The sequence below is a fragment of the Mastigoproctus giganteus genome, chromosome 2 (assembly GCF_048544385.1).
Source record: "Mastigoproctus giganteus isolate SK-2022 chromosome 2, ASM4854438v1, whole genome shotgun sequence".
NCBI classification, from domain to species: Eukaryota; Metazoa; Arthropoda; class Arachnida; order Uropygi; family Thelyphonidae; genus Mastigoproctus; species Mastigoproctus giganteus.
The window spans coordinates 197,879,358-197,901,999 of record NC_143576.1 but is presented as its reverse complement, the minus strand read 5'-3'; the positions used below and the strand labels follow the sequence as shown (position 1 = coordinate 197,901,999).

The 22,642-nt window shown below is 34.9% G+C and overlaps 1 protein-coding gene across 5 annotated transcripts in view; it reads right to left on the bottom strand.

The window, feature by feature from the left end:
- The window catches only part of LOC150089898 (TOX high mobility group box family member 3-like), a 284,523-nt gene that overhangs the window by 51,554 nt on the left and 210,327 nt on the right, over window positions 1–22,642 (bottom strand). For 3 of the 5 annotated variants that reach the window (XM_090389696.1, XM_090389694.1, XM_090389697.1), the window contains exons 8-10: window positions 14,195–14,275; window positions 10,787–10,996; window positions 1,706–1,966 (exon numbers count right to left, since the gene is read on the bottom strand). In XM_090389696.1, coding sequence (XP_090245822.1) covers window positions 1,706–1,966; window positions 10,787–10,996; window positions 14,195–14,275 — 552 coding nt within the window. The remainder of the gene's footprint in view (window positions 1–1,705; window positions 1,967–10,786; window positions 10,997–14,194; window positions 14,276–22,642) is intronic. The other 2 variants (XM_090389695.1, XM_090389698.1) reach the window with 2 other exon arrangements.

The following is a 22,642-nucleotide window of genomic DNA, read 5'->3' as shown; positions in this document are numbered from 1 at the left end:
TGGTACATATAAAAGTTCTAATTTAGCATTTCCTTTTAACCTTTTTATATATTAAATGTGTATTTTATGAATTAAGACTTCTAAGACAAAACAGAAAGGTCGAATTCTATTAAAACAGAACTGCTGTTAAAATGTCCCTTTAATAAAATCTTAAAGATGCTTCATTCACTTTTCATGCAGTATGTAGGTATGCTCTTAGCTTTAGAAGTCCTTGTATATTTGGACTAGATTTGCCCTTAAATATTTTGATTAAAAGAAAAGCATATGGCCCTTGTGGTGGTTTAAGATGGAAACATCAAATATTTGTTACAAAACTATTGCATTCATTAAAGAAATTCAATGTTGAGCCATTAGTAAAAAACTATTTTGGCATCAGTTCATCAACCTCCAAAAATCCAGTATAATTTATTTATACTTTTTTGGATCTATTCAATTTCTTTGGATAGATACACACTCATACATCAGGAGAAATGTCAAATAGGTGGTTTATTATTATTATTAGTTTTTTGTTTGACCAGTGCAGAAAAACCCCAAGGCATCATGTCTAATATGCACCATACGGCTAATACTAATACTATACGATCATTTAAAATACAGAAAATTTTCATCTAACAAAGATGGTTTTGGGAGGTTCTGTTCTACTTACAAAAAACAAACAAACATTGAAATACATTAAAAATAAATATTTATTAAAAGAAATCTAACATAAACAGGTAACATAAATCAAACCTTATGCAAAAATATGACATGTATTTCTTGACCTACAAAAACAATAACCTCACTTTTTCGCAACCAAACAAGTGCAATAAAAAATAAAATAGAATACAACAAAATAATAATGGCTGGAGTAGGTGTCTGATACATCAGGAGAAAAATACACAAAGAAAAATTAATCAATCTTGAAGTAAACTGCATGGAAAACAAAATGTCCCAACATTTTTATTTTTTTAGAGCAAATGAGGAACATAAAACATTTATATAAACCAGACAAATATATATGTGCACAAACGAATCACAGAAAGAAAAGGCAAACTCCAACTATTTTAAAGACAAAATGAAACCAAAACCACAGAAGAGACTAAAGTCCATGAGCTAAAGAGATCATGTACTCTGCACAGTACATGTAGTTCTTTTTGCTAATTATGCACAGATCCATGGCCACCTAAAAGCAGCTTTAAGTCCACATTTAAGTATATATTTAAGAAACACAACACATTTGGGTATTGGAGAACAACTAACTTTTTTTTTTTTTTTTTTTTATGAAAACCCCAAACACGAAAGGTATCAAAACCTATAGTACTTAATACCGTGCATGGGTTGAAGGAGAAGTATGGGGGGGGGGATGCCAGAAACTTTGCTCTAGAGACTAAACATGGGTTTCACCACTTCAAGCCACCAATAAGCAAAGTGGTGGTATTTCACCGGTTGATGAAAGTCATCTACCACCTACTTGGCTGAAATCTAAAAGAAAAGTCTACTTTCCATAAAACTGCAAAAGCCATATGATGCCTGGAAATCTAGGAACACCAGAAAAGTGGATAGAATACAGAATATATCCATTAAATGCTTATGTTTTAAGCCATAAAGCTTATACTACATAAAGTATGAGTATAACTTAGATTTCTAAATAAAACTTTTAATATTTTACATTATTCACAATTTATAAGTGAAAAAAACTTTTACAAAAGTCTCTACTAATACTTACAGATGGAATCATATTTGGGGAATAGGATGGGTTATTTGAGACTGCTTGGCTGACTGGATGGACCTGATGAGGTGGAGTAGGACTGGAGACAGGCATTAGTTGAGAAACTGGGGGCCTCATACTCATACTGTGTACCATTTGTGATGGTGACATATGATGCATCATTTGGGGTGCTGAGTGTGGAATATGTTGCTGAGGATGAGTCTGAACCAAGTGAGGGTGCTGATGATGGACCATAGCTGTAGTAGTGGTCATAGGATGCTAGAGAAAACAAGAGAACAAAGAAACCCAGACACATGAAATTATTAAGTTATAAAGAATCCTTAAATTAATATACAAAATTTTAATTGCTGCAATTAACACTATGGTATTAATACTAATTTTAAACAAATAACATCACCTAAAGGCTAACTTTAGCCTTTCAGTGATGTTATTTGTTAGTAGACAACTTTGATAGCATTATTTCAGTCAATATTATAACAGATACTTTAGCACTTGCAAAGTCCTAAAGTAACTGTTTAAATTATTTCATATACCACTAGTATAAGATATCAGGAATAAAAAAAACAGGAAAACATAGAAGAATAATAGTGTTTTATATGAGGTTGCCCAAGTTAAATTCATAAAATGAATAGCACCTTTAAAAATTCATTTTCTGATATGTGCTAAATTAGACTCCAAACTTTAAAATTAACTCCTGGATTCTAGAAGAAAAATTGGCATTTATATGCAACCTATCAGGAAAAAAAAAAAGGTCACTGATCTATACAAAACACTATGCACTTCTGAATGATTTACAAGCAATGAAAGTAAATCATAAAAATTTTGTCCTATAGTTGCACATAAAAATCAAAAAAATTATAAAAGGTATAAAAATTATGATATTGGCAAGAATTTCTCAGCTAGATTATGAATATCCTAATGCATGATACTCAAAAAAGAATACTGATTGTTAACTTATAAAACTCAGATAGTAATTAAAGCAAGAGAGAGAGAGAGAGAAAAACTTAGAATTATGGTAGTAAGGGAAGATATATAAACTAGATTTGCTAAGAAAATAATAGGAGAAGACTGTATATCAAATTAATTAATAGCATATAATATGGTGCATATGAAATTGGTGGTGACATACATTACTTTAAGAAACAATCAGAATTTTGAGGACAAGATTTGTTACAAAAATTCACAAAAGCACAGGGCATTTGAGTCATTGGTCATGGTTTCACAAAAAGATGAATATATAAATAGTGGGAACCAAAAAAGTAACTGATTTGAAAACTGGCCAAATTAAAAGCCATTATAGGTCATTATAATTAAAAATATAATGACCTATAATGATATCATACAGATTTATCTTCAAAATGTCTTATATCATTCTACATGCAAGTATACAAAGCATTACAATCTACAAGCGCAAAGGAAATACTGACAACTGCTCTTATCACAAAATCCTTCAAATCAATAACTGTTCTCGGTTTCTTTTCAAAGAATTTTCATGGTGCCATCCTTACCAAACAGAAAAAAATCTAAAGAGAGTGGCACAAATTTTGTTATATTGAAAATACCACTTCTATGAAATTAATCCTCAAGTGAATGTGATGGTAAAAAAAAAGGTAAACTGCAGTCATTATCAACCCACTGCAGGATGGAAGCCTCCTCAACAATTCATGCTGAGGGAAATGGACCATAATCTGCCACGCTGGTCCAATGCGGGTTGGCAGATCGACCGCATTCAGCAGTCAGGGGCTTGAACCCCAGTCTACTCAAAGAGCATGTGCTACTGCACTCCCGCTCCTGACCACTCGGCTACAGAGGCCTAATGAATGTGATGGTATACATCTACAACCAAAAAAATAAAAAATAAAAATAATAAAAATTAAATTATCTATTAGTGATGAGCATGCAAATTTAATATTCCATTATTATAATGGTTTGATTTTCAATTTGCATCACTGTGTTAGAATTAAAGAAGTATGGCTACAAAAAAGCCCAATTCTCTTACTGCTGGCATATACAGTATTACACAACCATGAAAGGTCTGATATTTTATGATTCCACTGGAGTGACTACTCAATCAATTTTATTTTTAAAAAAAATTTAAGTAACATTCAAGTAATGATGAGTGAACAATCACCAGTTTCAAAATGCATAAGTTGTACCTATTCAAAAAAAAAACGATACCGAATGGAATACAATATAAAGTACACTATGCCTCTGCTCATATAATGTTTTCTGTGTCTACAAAGATAGCTAACATTGTCAGCACTACTGACTTATTTTTAAAAAATATATTATCCTCAACTATAATATAATACTAAAATAATGAGTGACATTGCAAAGTGCACAATTTTTAAACTAGTTCTAACCTTTATTCCAAATGAACTGAATCATATGCAATATACATGTTTGATCATGTAACTTTTTTAACATGTCTGTTTGAGGGTTAGGCATCCTAAAAAAATTTATTAAGCTAACAGTAATGTCAAAAATTTTTAGCCAATCAAAAATCATAAACCTTGGTGTTTGACTCATTTTTTATTATTCAACCTGTATAGTTATCAACAATTTAATTTTGGTCTGCCTTGAGAAAAAAAGAAATCCCCCCCACACAAAAATATATATATAAAAAAGAAGTTCTTATATTGTTGTTGTTGTTTTGGTTTTTAGGAGCATTAGCAACTAAGGCCATACTGCTCTGGGAATATGCAGTGGTCATTCCCTTGACCTTCCGCATCCTCCATATTTGGTGGTCACGGGCTCGAACCCAGTCTAATCAAGAAGGGTGTGCTACGCACTGCTGCTCCTTCGCACCTGGCTACGGAGGCGCCTAAAAGAAGTTCTAAACTTAAAAATGTATTCTTCACCATCAAGCTTGGTTAAATTACACTATAAATATTCTAAAAGTCTTTACAGAAGATTTTCTTCCATCACAGGATCTGCTTGCTAACTAGCAAAGAGAAAACCTTCTGACTTAGACCTTAGCTTGAAAAAGTCAAATCCATTTTAAACCATATGTTCCTTGCCAATTCAATGCACATTATTTCATTGTTACTATATACAAGGTGGTGATTCATTCTCAAACACCTTGATAAAGTTTAACAGATGTCTGCAATAACAATTCTTTCATGTCTGGAAAGAATACATTGTTGTAGGAATTCAAGCTATTTTCAAAGGAAACATTTTGAATTTCTACAATGAGAGGAAGTTCTACAACAAGAGGAAGAATTCTACAGATGATTTTTGTTTACTTAGCCCTAAAGAGTTGGGATGGACCAGTGGAGTTACTCTCAAAAAATTCTTGCATTAACTGTTGATCAAAAGTAACAATCCTTTCCATACCTTTTCCTAAACAGACAAATATTTATTTGGTATTTTTAAGTGATTTTTATGTTTCTTGGAAGAGTAATTGTGTGCAAAAACCTATCAGGTGCCATGCTACCATTTTTGTTACTATTTTAAATTGTAGGAGCATGGGATGCTAGTGCTGTATGCTCCTACAGCACGAGCATGGGATGCTAGTGCTGTATGGAATTATGCATCTGTTCCTAGTACAAGTTTACTTGCTTTTAGACTATCTGTAATGACAATTATTTATTTAAAGAACTATATAGAATTCTACAAATATCTAATATTAGATAAGCTGATTTCAAAAAACTAATTTGAAAGATTTGTTATTCTTTTTTTAACAAACACTTATATGCAGATGGCAATATTCCTTGGAACAGAGAGTTAGTAACATACATAATATTCAAATTTTGTGCACTTCACAGTGTGCCAATTTGAAATAAATTTTGAAAATAGAAGTGAATAGTATCTAATGCATGCACGCACATTTTTAAACTACTTATACAAATAATAAGCAGAAATATATGCAATTGACACTACTTGTTGTTATTTGGTTTTTAGGAGCATTAGCAACTGAGGCCATATTGCTCCAGGGACATGCGGTGGTCATTCCCTAACCTTTCCGCATCCTCCATATTTGGTGGCCACGGGCTCGAATCCCAGTCTAATCAAGAAGCGTGTGCTACACACTGCCGCTCTTACCCACCTGGCTATGGAGGTAGCCCTTGAAACTTTGCATTTTTAGCAGTTTTTTAAACTGGAAAATAGAAGAGACTAATAGTTTCATCTTTATATTTTATGCCTATATGTTTTTTTTTTAATTTATTGCAATTAATAATATTTTTTTAAATAAAAGATGTAAAAACACAGAATTTTAAATACATTTTTAATTAAAAACTAAATATAAGTATTGCAATCCATTAAGAAAAAATGAATATTAGTATAGTTACTTTTTTTTTATTTTGTTATTTGATTTTTTTTTTAGGAGCATTAGCAACTAAGGCCATATTGCTCCGGGATATGAGGTGATCATTCCCTGACCTTTCCGCATCCTCCATATTTGGTGGTGACGGGCTCGAACCCTGGTCTAATCAAGAAGCGTGTGCTACGCACTACTGCTCCTTCCCACCTGGCTACGGAGGCGCCTATTAGTATAGTCCAGGCAGAATTAAAAAACCCAAGAACTTTTTCAAGAAATTAAAAAGAAAGTTGTTGTCTGTCGTTTGTTTGTTATTTGGTTTTTAGGAGCATTAGCAGCTAAGGCCATATTGCTCCGGGATATGCGGTGGTCATTCCCTGAATGACCTTTCCGCATCCTCCATATTTGGTGGTGACGGGCTCGAACCCCGGTTCAAGGAGCGTGTGCTACGCACTGCTGCTCCTTCCCACCTGGCTATGGAGGCGCCCTGTTGTCTGTCAGATGCCATGCTGCTGCATTTGTTACAATTGGGGATGCCTCCACCACCACGATGTGGTTAATTGGACAGATAGATCTTATTTTCATAATGAAAAGACAATGATATAAAATTAAAAAATAAATAAATAAAATAATATGCTCTTATTTTATCTCACAGAGAGAGAGAGAGAGAGAGAGAGAGAGAGAGAGAGAGAGAGAGAGAGAGAGAGAGATTGAAATGTCCTGAAAACCCTAGAAATGGGCCTATCACTAGTATATGGACAAAACATTAATACAGAATTTAACATATTTTATATAAAAAGTCTCTTGCAACAAACTTAATTTCCCTTTTTTTCCCATAAGCCCTTAACTTTATTGTTTATGAATATTTTCAGAAATAGAACTTCCATGAACGGCAAGGTACTATTATACAAAACTTACTATTTACCCCCTCCAACCGAACATAATTATGTAATTGTGATTACCATTACATTGAAAATTTTTCTCAAGTCTGTCTAGTATTTGGTCATTCAGCAGACAACATACACTTTATCTTTTATTTCTTTGGCTTAACCATGCAGTGGTAGCACACCTAATTGTTAAAAAAGTACGGTAGCGCAACACCTGATTTACAAGTATAAACTTTCTTTTTAATTTCTGAAAAAAGTTTATGGATCTTTTCGAATTCTGCTTGGAGTATACCACTATTCAATTTTTCTTAATGGCTTGCAATTTTATGCAATCCATTAAGAAAAGTTGTATGCATTTTTATTTTCAAAAAAAAAAAAAAAAAATTAATTCTGTTGAAAATTAAAAAAAACAATGTTATAAGCAAAAAATATAAGGATGAAGATATTGGCCTCTTTTATTTTCCAGTTTACAAAACTGTTATAAGTGTGAAATTTAAAATGTTCACAGGTATATATTAGCATTAGCATTAGTTGAGGCATATGATGCAAGAAAGCAAGCTTCAGTCAAAGCTACAGCATCAGTCAAAAAAAAAAAAAAAAACCCTTCCCATTTCACCCATCCGTCTCTCCAAATGTTTGTCTAACTCAGCTTTAAATTAATTTAAGCTATAACTTCCATGACAACAGATGGAAGTCCGTTCCAGCAATCAACTATCCGCTGGCTAAAGGCAAACTTCCGCACATCTATTCTACAACTGTCTTTCCTCAATTTGAATCTATGCCCTCAGATTCTTAATCTGAGCAAGCAGAAGTATCCCATCAGCATTTAGCCTGCTCAAACCATTCAAGGCCTTGTACACCTCAATCAGATCACTTCGCAGATGCCTAGTCTCCAGAAGCTGCAACTTGCAGAATTTAAGCCTCTCTTGGTAAGAGCACCCCTTCGTCTCTCTCACCAATCTTGTTTTCCTTTTCTGCTGTACTCGCTCTAGCAACTCTACATCCTTCCTAAAATATATTTCTGTCCATTATATATAAAATTTTAAAATATGCATATATCTGACACTATAATTCCCTTCCATTTAAAATTTTTTAAAAAATTTATTTAAAATCTGGCACACTGTAAAAGTGCATAAAATTTGAATATTATGCATGTTGCTAACTCTCTATCCCAAGTGATTATCACTTTTCCTGTTTCTGTGCTTAAGATTCCCAAAATATAATGAATCTTTCAAAAATATATAGTTCACAACAATTATAAACCACATGTAATCATTAGATCATGTGCAAGAGTTTTATAAATAACTTGAACTTGAAACAAACACAATTCCAAGCTTTGTAGCCTCGCTAGCACTCAGGTTCCCAAGCTAACATCACTGCAAGTTAAAGGTAGGAACATGATGGGGCTGACCTGCTGGGTGCACTCACACTATAACTCTGGGGGAAAAAATTATAAATAAAAATTCAAAACCATACAATGTAAAAATTTGCCTGTATTTAGGAAGGTACAGAATCAAAGGTTTTATCTACAAACAACAAGTAATGCAGGCTCATTATTTTTGAATTACACCTCACAGGTGTAATATCAATACTGCAGGATTAATGACACAGACCTTGGCTGGTTCATAACAGGGAACTGGCCTTAATAGGGAGTAGGTGCTCCTTTAGCCCTCAGAACAGTCTGGCACCCTTGTGGCATGGACTGAACAAGGTATTTAAAGTGTGCCACAGGAATGCTGTTTCATGTTGACTCAAATGCATCTCACAGTTTTGGCAAACTGGATGGTTGCAGATCTCTGTTCTAAAAGCTTGTTCCATCAGCTGCATTAAATGGAGTGTGCACCATGGCACCTTCTCAAATGTATTGAGGTCTGGCAACATGGTCACTGCAGTAGGCTGAATTTGCTCTCATGTTCCTGGAACCATTTCTGTATAGTTGTTCCAATCACAGATAGATGCACTGCAGACAATAAGGGTTGTACCTTTTTAAAACAGTTCCAGATAACCAGTAGCATCCAAAATGTTGCTCCACGGTATCAAGAAGCCCGATGTGCACAATGAAAACACTCCCCACACTGTTGCATTGCCACTGCCAGCTTGCACTGTTTACATCTGGCAAGATGGATCCATGGACACTTGCTGTTTTCAACGTATTCTGGTCCTCCCCTGGTGAAACAACAGTAAACATGATTCATCAAAACAGGCAATGTCTTCCCAGTCATCCAAGGAGCCCACTGTAACTGTACCTCCTTGATTTTTGCTGACAGGACTGGAACCTGTTTGTCATCAGCCACAATGCCCTACAGTAACAAGGTACAATGAGTTGTGCATTCTGAAATGCCACTTCAATTACCACTGTTGTACTGGATTGTTATATGATTGACTGTAACCTTTCTGTTACCCTGCACAAGTCTTGTCAGCCTCCATTGGCCTTTCACATCAATGAAGTGACAGAGCTGTATGTGAAAAATTCTAGGGCTGAAATTTACAAGATATTCATACTGACATGTCTGGCACCAACTACCATATTACATTTAAAATCAATTAACTATGTTTTCTTGCTGCTTCTCATACTGAATTTCAAACTTACGGCATTCCTACATATCTGCTCAGAAGCTTTATTTGTGTGGTATGAACATGTGATGCTGTTACTGAAGGAGCACGCCATTTGATGAAAAGGATAGGTATACCTAATAAAGAGCCACTCAGTAGATGCAGCTGTATTTAGGGAATTTCATTGCAAGACTTAACTCAATTTTTTTCTTGGTTGTGGCCCAATTGTACTCAATGTGCAATCGAACACATTTAATAAAGTTTGGCAATGCATTTAATAACATCACAGAAATATATTTTAATCAGACATAATTCTCTGCTCAACTAAGGTGCTTCATAAGTCAGATGGGTGACTTTTCTTTCTTACTGTAACTGCATGACAATATTGTCATATGCAATGCAACCATACTGCTGAACAATCACAGTACAAATTTCTGCAATTCTTGTTTCTCAATTTAGTTCAAAACTAAATCCTGAACTTAAGGCTAGAGGAATTACAAAAAATCAAAATTATGAAATGTAGTAAAGTAAAACATAAATTGCAAATCTCTGGCTAGAAATAACTTTTTATAAAGACACCTCAAAGTGTGGTAATTTTAGAGATTTATAAAGAACTTTAAAACTCTCTAAAATTCCCATATTTTATAGAATTCTAAAGAACTTTAGAATTCTCTGAAGTTCCCACAGTTTTGAGTTTTCATCTAACACTCAGTAAAAGGAGCTTAATAAGTTAATTTGATCTATAGAGCTTTACTGAAGAAAACTTGTTCTATGACCATGAAGTGTTTCACTCATTCCATGATTTGTAAGACACTATAATGTTTCAAATATTAAGGCTGGTATGTAAATAATGGCTGGTACATAAATAAACCCTCCAGCCAGAAATAAAGAACTGCCACAGAATAGAAAAGAGCTTCTGCTTTCATATCACGTGTCCACTACTGATATAATTAAATTTTATAGAGACCTCACATTTATAACATAATGTGAAAATTCTTCTTTCTCTACGATGTAAAATTTGACTTTCACAACTAAAGCTGATTCACAAGTCGCTTTTCTATGAATTCAAAATGAAAACAATTTATCCATTTTGACTTGTATGTACAAAATTAGTTATCTTACATTATTAACAAATGCACATTTCAAATACATCATACACGTTACCACCACTGAAACCCATAATCTTATTGAAACTTATGTTACACTAGCAATGAAAAGAGCAACAATTTCAGAGAGTATTCAGTGTTTTGAATAGAAATGCTACATAAAATGAATAATGATAACAAAATTTGAACTGTAAGGGATTTAATAAATAGCAATCACACCAATAAACTAAAAATTACATGAATTCTATGATTGCTGGACTGAACAGCTTACCATAGTCCATACCTGACTGGCTAAAACTGGAGGCTGTGGTTGTGTCATATTGTGGAGGGTAGTAACTGCTGTTCCTTCCATTAAGGATGTCAGCAGAGGGGACTTTTTCTGTAGAGAAGATAAATTTTGGCCAGCAGATGGAGACGAAGAAGATGTAGGTGGACTGGAAGAGGGATTTCCATATAAAGACTCTGACTGATCAGTAGCAGCCTAAAAAAGTGAATTAACAGTGTAAAAGGGCACCTATCCAAAGAATTCCTAAATCAAATACACATGCAATCCACACATGTGCAGTAATATTTTTTCCCCTTTAGTTAAGCTCAAATAAGAATGCATTCAAATGTGAAACATTTCACATTTCCTTCTAGTATTATGCTTTAGCTGGTTGGTTAGTTGTTCTACATTTTGCACTGAGGTGACTTGTGGCCATGAGGCATCAGTATATTTGTCTGTAAGTTGTTTGTATTCTATAGTCAGTTTGCTTATTCTGTCAGATGAAAAAAATAATGGCAATCCTTGCCCAAGGCAGACTAACTTGGCCATAGTGTGAAAAAAACATCCGTAAAAAATTTCTCCTATCTAGATGAAACTTGAACCTAGGCCTTTTCAACAAAGTGGAAGGGCACTGAACATACACATTGTGCTAGGCATGAGGTCATTTTTTTTTTATCACTGAACAGCATACTGCATTTCTGTGAAACTGCAACCAATAAAGTAGAAAATAACTGTCTAACAAATAGACTCAGATGATAAGCTTTTCTACCATAAATCCAGCAAACGGGTTCATTCCCATTCATAACATGGTGATCTTTAAAATATTATAAGATAATGATATACTAGAATTAGTGACTTACATATGTCTCTCTTTCTTTTTTCAATGTGCACAAGTATTTAAGAAATATAAGTAAAGGGCAGAAATACACAACTACTATCCATTTGGCAGCACATATTTATACAAGAGTGAATACAATAATAAAAGAGTACAGGACATACTTCCTGTAATATATAAAAGTTCAAGATGGAAAACAGAGCGAAAATAAAAAAAAATTGCAGATCAGATAACAGCTTATTCATTCAAAATAAGCATTTATGAATAACACTGCTCAGCCAGTCAAAGTATCTGTCAACATGTTCATAATTTCTATACAAAAACAAAACAAACAAAAAAAAAAAAAAAATCAGGGCACACCCATAAACCTTTTCATTAGGTGATAAGAAAACAATTATAAAACAGTACTGGCCAATTCAATATATAATCACATATAATGATTAACCTTCTCAAGTATATAATCAGAGACCACTCAGAGGTGACACTTATTAATTATGAATTAACTCAACACTCCTATAGCAGTAGCTAGAATGACCACATTTAATCAACCTTATGTATGAGTGAACCATATTTTAGTGTAAACTATAGCTTGGTTTAGTTTTCTTATGCTGTATAGTTCATTCTGTATATAATGAAGATTAAATGTTATTCATTCTATGTTAGCACTGAAGTTTTATTTAAAATGAAGACTCAGATAAGAAATAAAATATAAGAAACAAATGATAAGGTATGCAGATAGGCAAAATATTTTCTACATGTACACATTATCAGAAAAATATAAGCAGAAGGGAAAAAAATGCATACCGTATTATGAACAATACCATGTATATAAATAACTGCATGAAATACCATGCAGTATTTATATTTTGTTACTAGCAAAGATATTAAAAAAAAAAAAACTAGTAATAAGAACTCCAACATGCAGAGAGCTTTGAAATATGTGCCAAGACTCATGCTAAGGGAAACAAGAACAAAAAAATTCCAAGTATCCTTTCCTAATACCATTTAGATCTTCTTACTCTAATAACTGAAATGTGTTTATAATTATATTTAAAAAAAACATTCTTTTTTCCCTACTACTACTACTACTATTGCCTTGTTAAACTGCCAATATCATAACTTCAATATTTTTTTCATAAATAATCATAAATAAATTTAAGCATAAATTTAATATTGCACACATTATTTTACAGACAATTATTAGACCATAACAATTGTCTTTAATAATATAAACATATGGTCATTTTACAACAAAGATTTAATAATATCAGCAAATGGCAGCAATGAAAGCATCCTGACACTGCTGTACAATATTGTATAAGCTCACTTTCTTGCATCATTTGCCACTACTATAATATTAAAAACGTATCCATCACCCTCTGATGTGCACCTTTTGACCTTTATAAATTTGATTCTGTCCCAAACAAAAAGATAAAAAGCTCTGGTTGACCTATTTATTGATTGGAAAAACTAGTTAAAATGACTATCTGGAAATTTTTAGCACAAGTCAGAGAAAATTGTTAAAATTATTCAGTCTGCTCTTTATCTATTGTAACAGTTCAACATCAATTCAGATATAAACAGTACAAATTTCAACACAGAAGAGTAAATGCCATGCCTAGACTGACTTGTATGGGTACTGAATGCCTCACGTGTACTAGTCTTTCAACTGAACATTATTTTTTTTTTTATTTAATTCTACCCAGCTTGTAATATTGAATGTTTTGAATTTTCCTTTATGAACAACCATACTAGTATGCTGTCAAATAAGGTTTTGCAATGCATCTGTATACTTATTATTCTAATAAAGAATGCTATTATTATTATTTCTGACCTATGGGGGAGACACTTCTTTAATATCGTTGATTTAACTATTTGGAAATCATCTTAGCAAAGATAAACAAAGCTGTTGAGTTTTTAGCTATATAAAAATATACAGAAATATTAATGTTTAAAAATTGTGATTTTTTTTTTACTGTAATAGTTTAGCAATATGCTAAACTATTAATAGTTAGCAATAATAGTTTAACATAATGTAATGTCATGATAGGTGCACTGCAACTGGCAATAAACAAAAAAGAAAAAAATATATATATATATATAAAAAAATCTGCGATTTATTTAGAATTAAAAATATACTCAAACCAATCTACCCAATATGTTTAAATAAAAAAAAGTAAAAAAAATTCGAAAACAATGTCTCAACAACATATCCCGAAAATTCTTATTGTCAGGGGCAGGAGAAAGGTAGGTCCAAAGGGACTGTTTGCCTTGGGGCCTATCAGCACCACTGACAATAACTTTCTAAGCATTTTACAATGCTAAGTGCAAAAGACTGTTGACTTATTAGTTATAGAGTGACAAAATGTATATCTATGTACTATCATCAAGATAATGTTTTCTATCTTCTGAGAGTTATATATCAAAGTTAAAACTAAAATTAAGTTGTTAAAATTACAGAAAGTTACTTTAAGTTTCAGCATGTGATTTATTAGAATAATTATTATAAATCAATAACAGACATTTAAAAAAAAAAAAAAAAACAGACATTAGCAATCCATATAGTTTAATTTTGTTACCTTGGACACTAGGCTTGCTCTATAAGCAGCCAATGCCTTCAAGTATTCCTTTTTGGCTGCCTCAGTTTTCTTCTTGTATACCTGCAACAATCAGAAATCAAGAGAAATTAAATTTTCATTTGTACTGCAAATGTTTAATTGAACATTTTAAATAATGTTAAAAAATCAATTTGTTAAAAAAATTTTAAAACATTAAATGTTAAATAAACAAGCTACAGATACAAAAGGTCTCATAAGTAGCATTATTGTTACATCGTATGTGATAAAAACAGTCATTACATACCAAGTGCTCTTTATTAGATAATTAGTGAGCAAAATTGTCTATACAACAGAGCACACTGAACATTTATTAGGTATATTACATAACTGACAACTTTTAGGGAGCAGAAAGAATTTTAATACAGATACGTTTTCAGCCAGAAGAAACTGGAAAACACAAAATGCATTTTTGGCAAAAATTGAATTACCATATGCGGCTGCTTCTCATGTATGACCACCTACATATCAAAAATAAATATCTGTCCTTCACATTTGCTTCATTTATACTCATTAGTTAACTTCAATTAGTTAATCCTGAATACAATTTTTCCTGTGGCAAAGCTGAATGTTAACAGACAAGTGCACAAGAGAAACCTGACTATTTATGAAATAAAATAACACACTGAAATTTTGGTTTTGTATTTTATAATTACTATCACTAGGAAGAACATTTGTTACCATTTTATTTTTTAAAGACTGCATAAGTGAGATGGGGGCTTAGAGGGGAACAGGTATCCTGTGTGTTATCAGACACTCAGCCTAAAACACTGATGGATCCAATATGTCTCTATTACAGAAGATTTAGGAGAAGTCCGGTTGGCCTGCCTCCCTAAAATCCACTCATGCACACCTTCTCGATGGTAAGCCCTGTTACGTCACTTAGGTGGCAACGAACGTGTAGAGTAGTTCTCTTCAAGACGCCTGGTCAGCGTGAAGAGGAAAAGACCAAACTCTCCAGCAATGAGAGCACAACAATACAAATGGCCCTCAGTCCCCAGCAGCTTTCACTCTCCCTCTTACGGCAGCGAGAGGATCAGAGTGGAAGCAGAGGGTGCTAAGAATCTCTGGGTACGACCAGGCTGCCATGCACGGAAATTGAACTTGGCCTGTTATAACGTACGATCACTCATCGGTGAAGACAGGATATTAGAGCTGGAAAAGGAATTAGAAAATGTGAATTGGAATATCATCGGTTTGGCTGAAACAAGAAGAAGAAATGAATCACTTATAAGTTTATCAAGTGGAAATCTGCTGTACACCAATGGAAACAGTGAAAGGAGTGAAGGTGGAGTTGGGTTTCTGGTCCATAAAGATTTTAAAAACAACATTTTGGAATTCAAAAGTACATCACCAAGGGTGTCAAGACTAATACTCAAGATTTCTAAGAGGTACAAGCTAAAGATTATAATGATTTATGCACCAACATCGAGCCATGATGATGAAGAGGTTGAAGAAATGTACACTAAAATTGAGAGTCTTCTAGATGAGCAGAAAACCCACTACACTATTATTATGGGGGACTTCAATGCTAAGGTTGGAAAAAGGCAAAACAGCGCAGAAAGAGGAACTATAGGAAATTTTGGAATTGGTGAAAGAAATAAAAGAGGTGAAAGACTTGTGGAATTTGCAGAATCTCAAGGAATGTCAGTAATGAACACTTTTTTTTTTCAAGAAAAGGGTGAACAGAAAGTGGACATGGAAGAGTCCAAATGGATTAACAACTAATGAAATCGACTTCATCCTCACTAACAGAAGATATATTGTGAATGATGTTACCGTCCTGAATAAGGTAAATGTTGGAAGTGATCACAGAATGGTAAGATGTACACTTGATATAGATGTAGGAAAGGAAAGGAAAAAACTGACTCGAGTAAATAATACAAAGGTCTTTGAGATAACAGAGGAGGAGAAAAAGCAGTATGTACTGGAACTTAAGAACAAGTTTGAGCTTCTGCAGACTGCTCAGGACCAAGATATCGACGAGGAATATTACAACTTTCTGAAAGTGATAAAGCCCAAGAAATCTATAGGGAAACAGAAATCCAAAGAAAAAAAAATTAGTCAAGAAACACTTGTCATGATGAACCAAAGATGACAAATGAAGAGCAAGAAAAACACTGACAGGGAGAAAATTGAGTATACTGAGTTATGCAAAGCCATTAGAAAGAGACTTAGAGAGGACATAAGAAGATTTAACACAAGAAAAGTAGAACAAGCATTAAGGGAAAACAAAGGATTGAAATCAGCAGCCATGAGCAGTAATACAGAAAGACAAATGATACTGAAACTGAAGAATAGCGATGGTGTACTTATAAACAGCAGAGAAGGCATAATTCAAATAGCAGAAGACTACTATAGAGAATTATACAAGGAGCGAGGGAATGATACCAGCAGTGGGGAAGATGGATTGCAAAGTAGCAACACATACGACATACCCGATATTCTTCCTGATGAGGTAGAACATGCATTGAAGAAAATGAAGAATCGGAAAGCCCCGGGGGAAGATGAAGTTACTGTAGAGTTGTTAAAATTGGGAGGAAGAGACATAACACAAAAACTGGCAAGGCTCTTCACAAAGTGCATTAGAAAAGGTGTGATGCCTAAGCAGTGGAATAATGCAATCATAGTTTTGCTGCATAAGAAAGGAGATAAATCAGAAATTGGAAATTATAGACCAATTAGCTTGTTATCCCATATCTACAAGTTGTTCACAAGGGTCATTACTAACAGATTAGAAAGAATACTTGATGAGAATCAATCGAAAGAGCAAGCTGGCTTTAGGACAGAATTCTCAACTATGGATCACCTTCACGTAATGTCACAGCTAATGGAGAAGGCAAATGAATATAAAACACCATTATGCCTGGCATTTGTGGATTATGAAAAGGTATTTGACTCCATACAGCATAAGGCAATGTTTGGGGCACTGGAAAGACAAGGCATAGATACTCCATATATTATGATTTTGAAGAAAATATATGAGAGTGCTACATCCTTTATTAGACTAGACAAAGACAGTAGGAAATTTAAAATCGAGAAAGGAGTTCGACAAGGAGACACAATATCTCCGAAGCTGTTTACTGCTGCCCTTGAGGAAGCTTTCAGAAGATTAGACTGGTCGCAGAAAGAAGTCAATGTGAACGGAGAGTACCTAAACCATTTACGATTTGCAGATGACATTGTGGTCATAAGCCACGATCCCAAAGAATTAGAGGAAAATCTTAATCAGTTATGCACAGTTAGTAAGGATTTTGGACTAAAGATGAATATGGCTAAAACAAAAGTAATGATGAACAAGTATGCCATGGAAAGGGAAATAATGATTGAAGGAGCAGTAATTGAAAAGGTGGAGTCATATACTTATCTGGGACAAGTTATTAGCTGTAATAACAATAAATGGCTGGAAGTCAAGAGAAGAATAAATTTTGGATGGATAGCATTCAGGAAATATAGTCACATACTGAAGAGCAATATCCCAGTTTGTCTGAAACGTAAAATAATGAATCAATGTATACTCCCCACCATGACTTATGGAAGTGAAACTTGGGCACTCACCAAAAGAATGGAAGAGAAGCTAAGAACTACACAGCGAAGAATGGAACGAATTATATTGGGAATCAGACTGTTAGATAAGAAGAGAAACACATGGATTAGGCAGCAAACTCAAGTAAAGGACATTCTTATCAAAACTAAAGAACTAAAATGGTCTTGGGCAGGACACATAGCTAGATGACATGATGACAGATGGACTAAGAAAATAACAGAATGGTACCCAAGAGGAGCTAGAAGAAAACCTGGAAGACAAAGGCGGAGATGGATAGATGAAATTCATGAGTTTTTGAGTAGTAAATGGATGGCCAGTGCTCAAAACAGAAGGAACTGGAAAGTTGCTGGAGAGGCCTTCATCCTGCAGTGGATTGAAAATGGCTGATGATGATGATGAAGTGAGATGTATTCTGTTATTTCTCACACATTGTTCCAGTCTACCTCAAAGATTTCTCATCACTTTCTGGATCATTTCTACTGGAATCACAACTTTGTCCCTTATTCCTTATTTTAATTCTTCAATGTTTATTGGTCTAGTGACATACACATTACTCTTAAAGCAGCCCCAAAGCCAGTAGTTACAAGTGGATCTAGAGAACGTGCTCTCTAAAGAAAGGAGAAAAATTGGAAATTATAGACCAATTAGTTTTGTTATCCCACATATACAAGTTGTTCACACGGGTCATTACTAACAGATTAGAAAGAATACTTGATGAGAATCAACCGAAAGAGCAAGCTGGCTTTAGGGCAGGATTCTCAACTATGGATCACCTTCACATAATGTCACAGCTAATGGAGAAGGCAAATGAATATAAAACACCATTATGCCTGGCATTTGTGGATTATGAAAAGGCATTTGACTCCATACAGCATAAGGCAATGTTTTGGGCACTGGAAAGACAAGGCATAGATACCGCATATATTATGATTTTGAAGAAAATATATGAGAATGCTACCTCCTTTATTAGACTAGACAAAAACAGCAATAAATTTAAAATTGAGAAAGGAGTTCGACAAGGAGACAATATCTCAGAAGTTGTTTACTGCTACCCTTGAGGAAGCTTTCAGAAGATTAGACTGGTCACAGAAAGGAGTCAATGTGAATGGAGAGTACCTAAACCATTTACGATTTGCAGATGACATTGTGGTCATAAGCCACGATCCCAAAGAATTAGAGGAAAATCTTAATCAGTTATGCAGAGTTAGTAAGGATTTTGGACTAAAGATGAATATGGCTAAAACAAAAGTAATGATGAACAAGTATGCCACAGAAAGGGATATATAATGATTGAAGGAGCAGTAATTGAAAAGGTGGAGTTATATACTTATCTGGGACAAGTCATTAGTGGTAAATAAATAATACTTTTTTCTTTTATGTGAACCCCAAACATGAGAGGTATTAGAACCTACAGTACTTAGTACCGTGCTTGGGTTGGAGGTTGAGAAGGCGAAAGAAGATATTTGTTGACATTGGACTTGAACTTCTGTAGATTGTAATTTTCAGAAAATATGTATGAAGGAAGGTTGTTCCAGAAAATGGCAGTTGAATGAATAAATGAGGAAGATGAAAAGTTGGTTCTGTGGGTTTGAAGTTGGACAGTAAATGGATGTTGGCTGGTGGCTGCACATGTTTGGACTGTTTTGAAAGAGAGAGTGGGAATTATAGAAGCCAATTCAGAAGAACAGTGCCCATGGAAGTATCTGTAGAAGAGGCATGCAGCAGAAACAGTACGTCTATGAGAAAGCGAGTGGAGAGACTCTGTTAGAGATGAATCATTAATTAACCTAACTGCCCTCTTCTGAATGGAATCAAGAAGCCTGGGAGAGGTTTTGGGGGCACCACCCCAGATGTGGGAACAATATTCCATGGCAGGGCGGACTTGCGATTTATACAGTGAGCAGCTGTTTGGAAGAAACGTAACGCCAGAGCGAAAGAGAAACCCAAGTTTTTTAGATGCATAGGAAGCAATATTTGTAATGTGCTTGTGCCAAGAGAGATTAGAAGTCAGGGTAATCCCCAAAAGAGATATATCATTTTGCCTAGAAATCGGAGTGTCACTAAAGATAAGCATAGGAGCAGAAGAATCCTTTTTGTGAGATATAAGACAAGACTGAGTTTTAGAAGGGTTGAAATCAACTAAGTTGTCTTTGCCCCACTGGAGAATTACCTGAAGATCGGCATTTAAGGAATTGAGAGCAGATTTTCGAGAAGTTGAAGCTGATTGAGCAGGACAAGGTTTCTCAAAATGGAAAGTGGAATGCAATGTGCTATCATCGGCAAAATTATGAATAGGATTTCCAGTCAATGGAAGAAGGTCATTAATATACAAGAGGAAAAGAGTGGGGGAAAGAAGTGGGGACCTTAGGGGACACCAGCATTAGTGGAGAAGTTAGAAGACAGAGAGCCATCTACCATCACCCTTAGTGAGCGATCAGAGAGAAAACTGGATAACCAATTACTAAAAATAGTTGGCAAACCATAAGATGGAAGCTTGTTTAGAAGACCTTTATGCCAAACACGATCAAAAGCCTTTGAGATGTCAAGAGCAACTACTTGTGTTTCACCGAACCTTTCCATTGAATTAGTTCATAAATGGGTAACATAAGCCAGAATATCACCAGTGGATCAACACTGACGGAATCCGTACTGGCGATAACTGATCAGACGGACGGTTTCTAGGCAGTTTAAGAGTTGGCGGTTAATTGATTTCTCCATTACTTTAGAAAGAGTAGAAATAATTACAATGGGACAATAATTGGATGGGAGGGATTTGTCACCCTTTTTTGGAACTGGCTGGATATGAGCAAATTTCCAAGCAGAAGGAAAAACACCTTTGGAATAAGAAAGTGAAAAAAAGCGGCAAAGAATAGGAGTAAGTTCAGGAGCACAGGTTTTGAGAACAAGTGGAGAAATACCATCAGGACCTGGAGCTTTCTTAGCATCAAGATTCATCAAAATCCTTCTGATATCCTTTTGACGAAAGACCACAGAAGGTATTGAATGGAGCGTGTTGGGAATGATGGGAGGTGTTTTACCAAGATCATTAATACATGAGCTGGAAGAAAAATGGGATGCTAGCAGGTCAGCTTTATCCTTGGCTGAAGTGACAACAGAACCATCTGGTTTGGACAGAGGTGGGAGCAGAGATGGGCAAAAGTTTCAGCCAATAGCTTTGGCAAGAGACCAGAATGCTCGGCTACCATTAGGGCAAGAATCACGTTTTCTACTCTTAGCCTGTTCAAACTCTAGTTTGGACTAGATGGAAGTCAAGAGAAGAATAAATTTTGGATGGATAGCATTCAGGAATATAGTCACATACTGAGGAGCAATATCCCAATTTGTTTGAAACGTAAAATAATGAACCAATGTATACTCCCCACCATGACTTATGGAAGTGAAACTTGGGCACTCACAAAAAGAATGGAATGAATTATATTGGGAATCAGACTGTTAGATAAGAAGAGAAACACATGGATTAGGCAGCAAAACTCAAGTAAAGGACATTATCAAAATATCAAAATTGAAGAACTAAAATGGTATTGGGCAGGACACATAGCTCGAAGACATGATGACAGATGGACTAAGAAAATAACAGAATGGTACCCAAGAGGAGCTAAGAGAAAACCTGGATGACAACACCGGAGATGGACAGATGAAATTCATGAGTTTGTGGGAGGTAAATGGATGGCCATTGCACAAAACAGAAGGAACTGGAAAGTTGTGGGACAGGCCTTCATCCTGCAGTGGATTGAAAATGGCTGATGATGATGATGATGATACTGCACTCAAGGAATTAGTCTAGATTATTAACTCTTGATTAGACATGTTGTTGATGTGTTCAATAGCTACTCTGATTGCATGAAGTTCGACAATGTAAATACTGCAACTAGGGGAAAGAGTTTCAGAGATAACACAAGTTGGAAGAACCACTGCAGCACCTACATATATATCAGATTTAGATCCATCAGTATATATTTGCAGACAGTATGTGTTTGCTAATGAATGAGCTGAATGTAACTGCTGTATATTTTGATTGCCAAGTGCCTGTTTTCCCAATTTTCCGAAAAAAGTCATCACATAAAGGTTTGAATGTGGATCATGGTGACTCCATTTTTCCAGTGTCTAGGTAGATATTGTTTAGCGAGACACTCCAATTCTGTATTATATTCTTCAATCTGTTTCCAGCAGGTTTATTTTCATTCTAGTAGTAGTTTATGAAAGATGGGTGATAGTAGTAGTAGTGGCATGTGATGCAAGAAAGCATGTGTATGAGCTTATGCAGCATCAGCCCAAAAAAAAATAAAATAAAATAATCACACCATTCCCTCCAAATGCCTGTCCAGTTTCTCCTTAAATTTATTCAACCTATCAACTTCCACAATGGCAGATGGAAGTTTGTTCCAGCAATTAACCACCCGCTGGCTAAAGGCAAATTTCCGAACATCTATTCTACATCTGTCCTTTCTTAATTTGAATTTATGCCCCCTTAGGTTCGTAATCTGAACAAGTGGAAGGATCCCATCAGAATTCAGCGTGCTCAACCCACTCAAGGCCTTATATACCTCGATCAGATCACCGTGCTGGTGCCTAGTCTCCAGCCACTGCAATTTGCAGAACTTAAGCCTCTCTTGGTAAGAGGATCCCTTCATTCCCCTCACCAATCTTGTTGCTGTTCTCTGTACACGCTCAAGTAAATCTACATCCTTCCTAAAATGAGGCCTCCGGACCTGTACGCAGTACTCAAGGCGTGGCCTGACCATTGCCTTATACAGAGGGATAATCACCTCCTTTTCCCTGCTAGCAAAATTTCTATATATCATTGACAAAACCCCATGACCTGCCCTGGCAGCCTGTCTGCACTG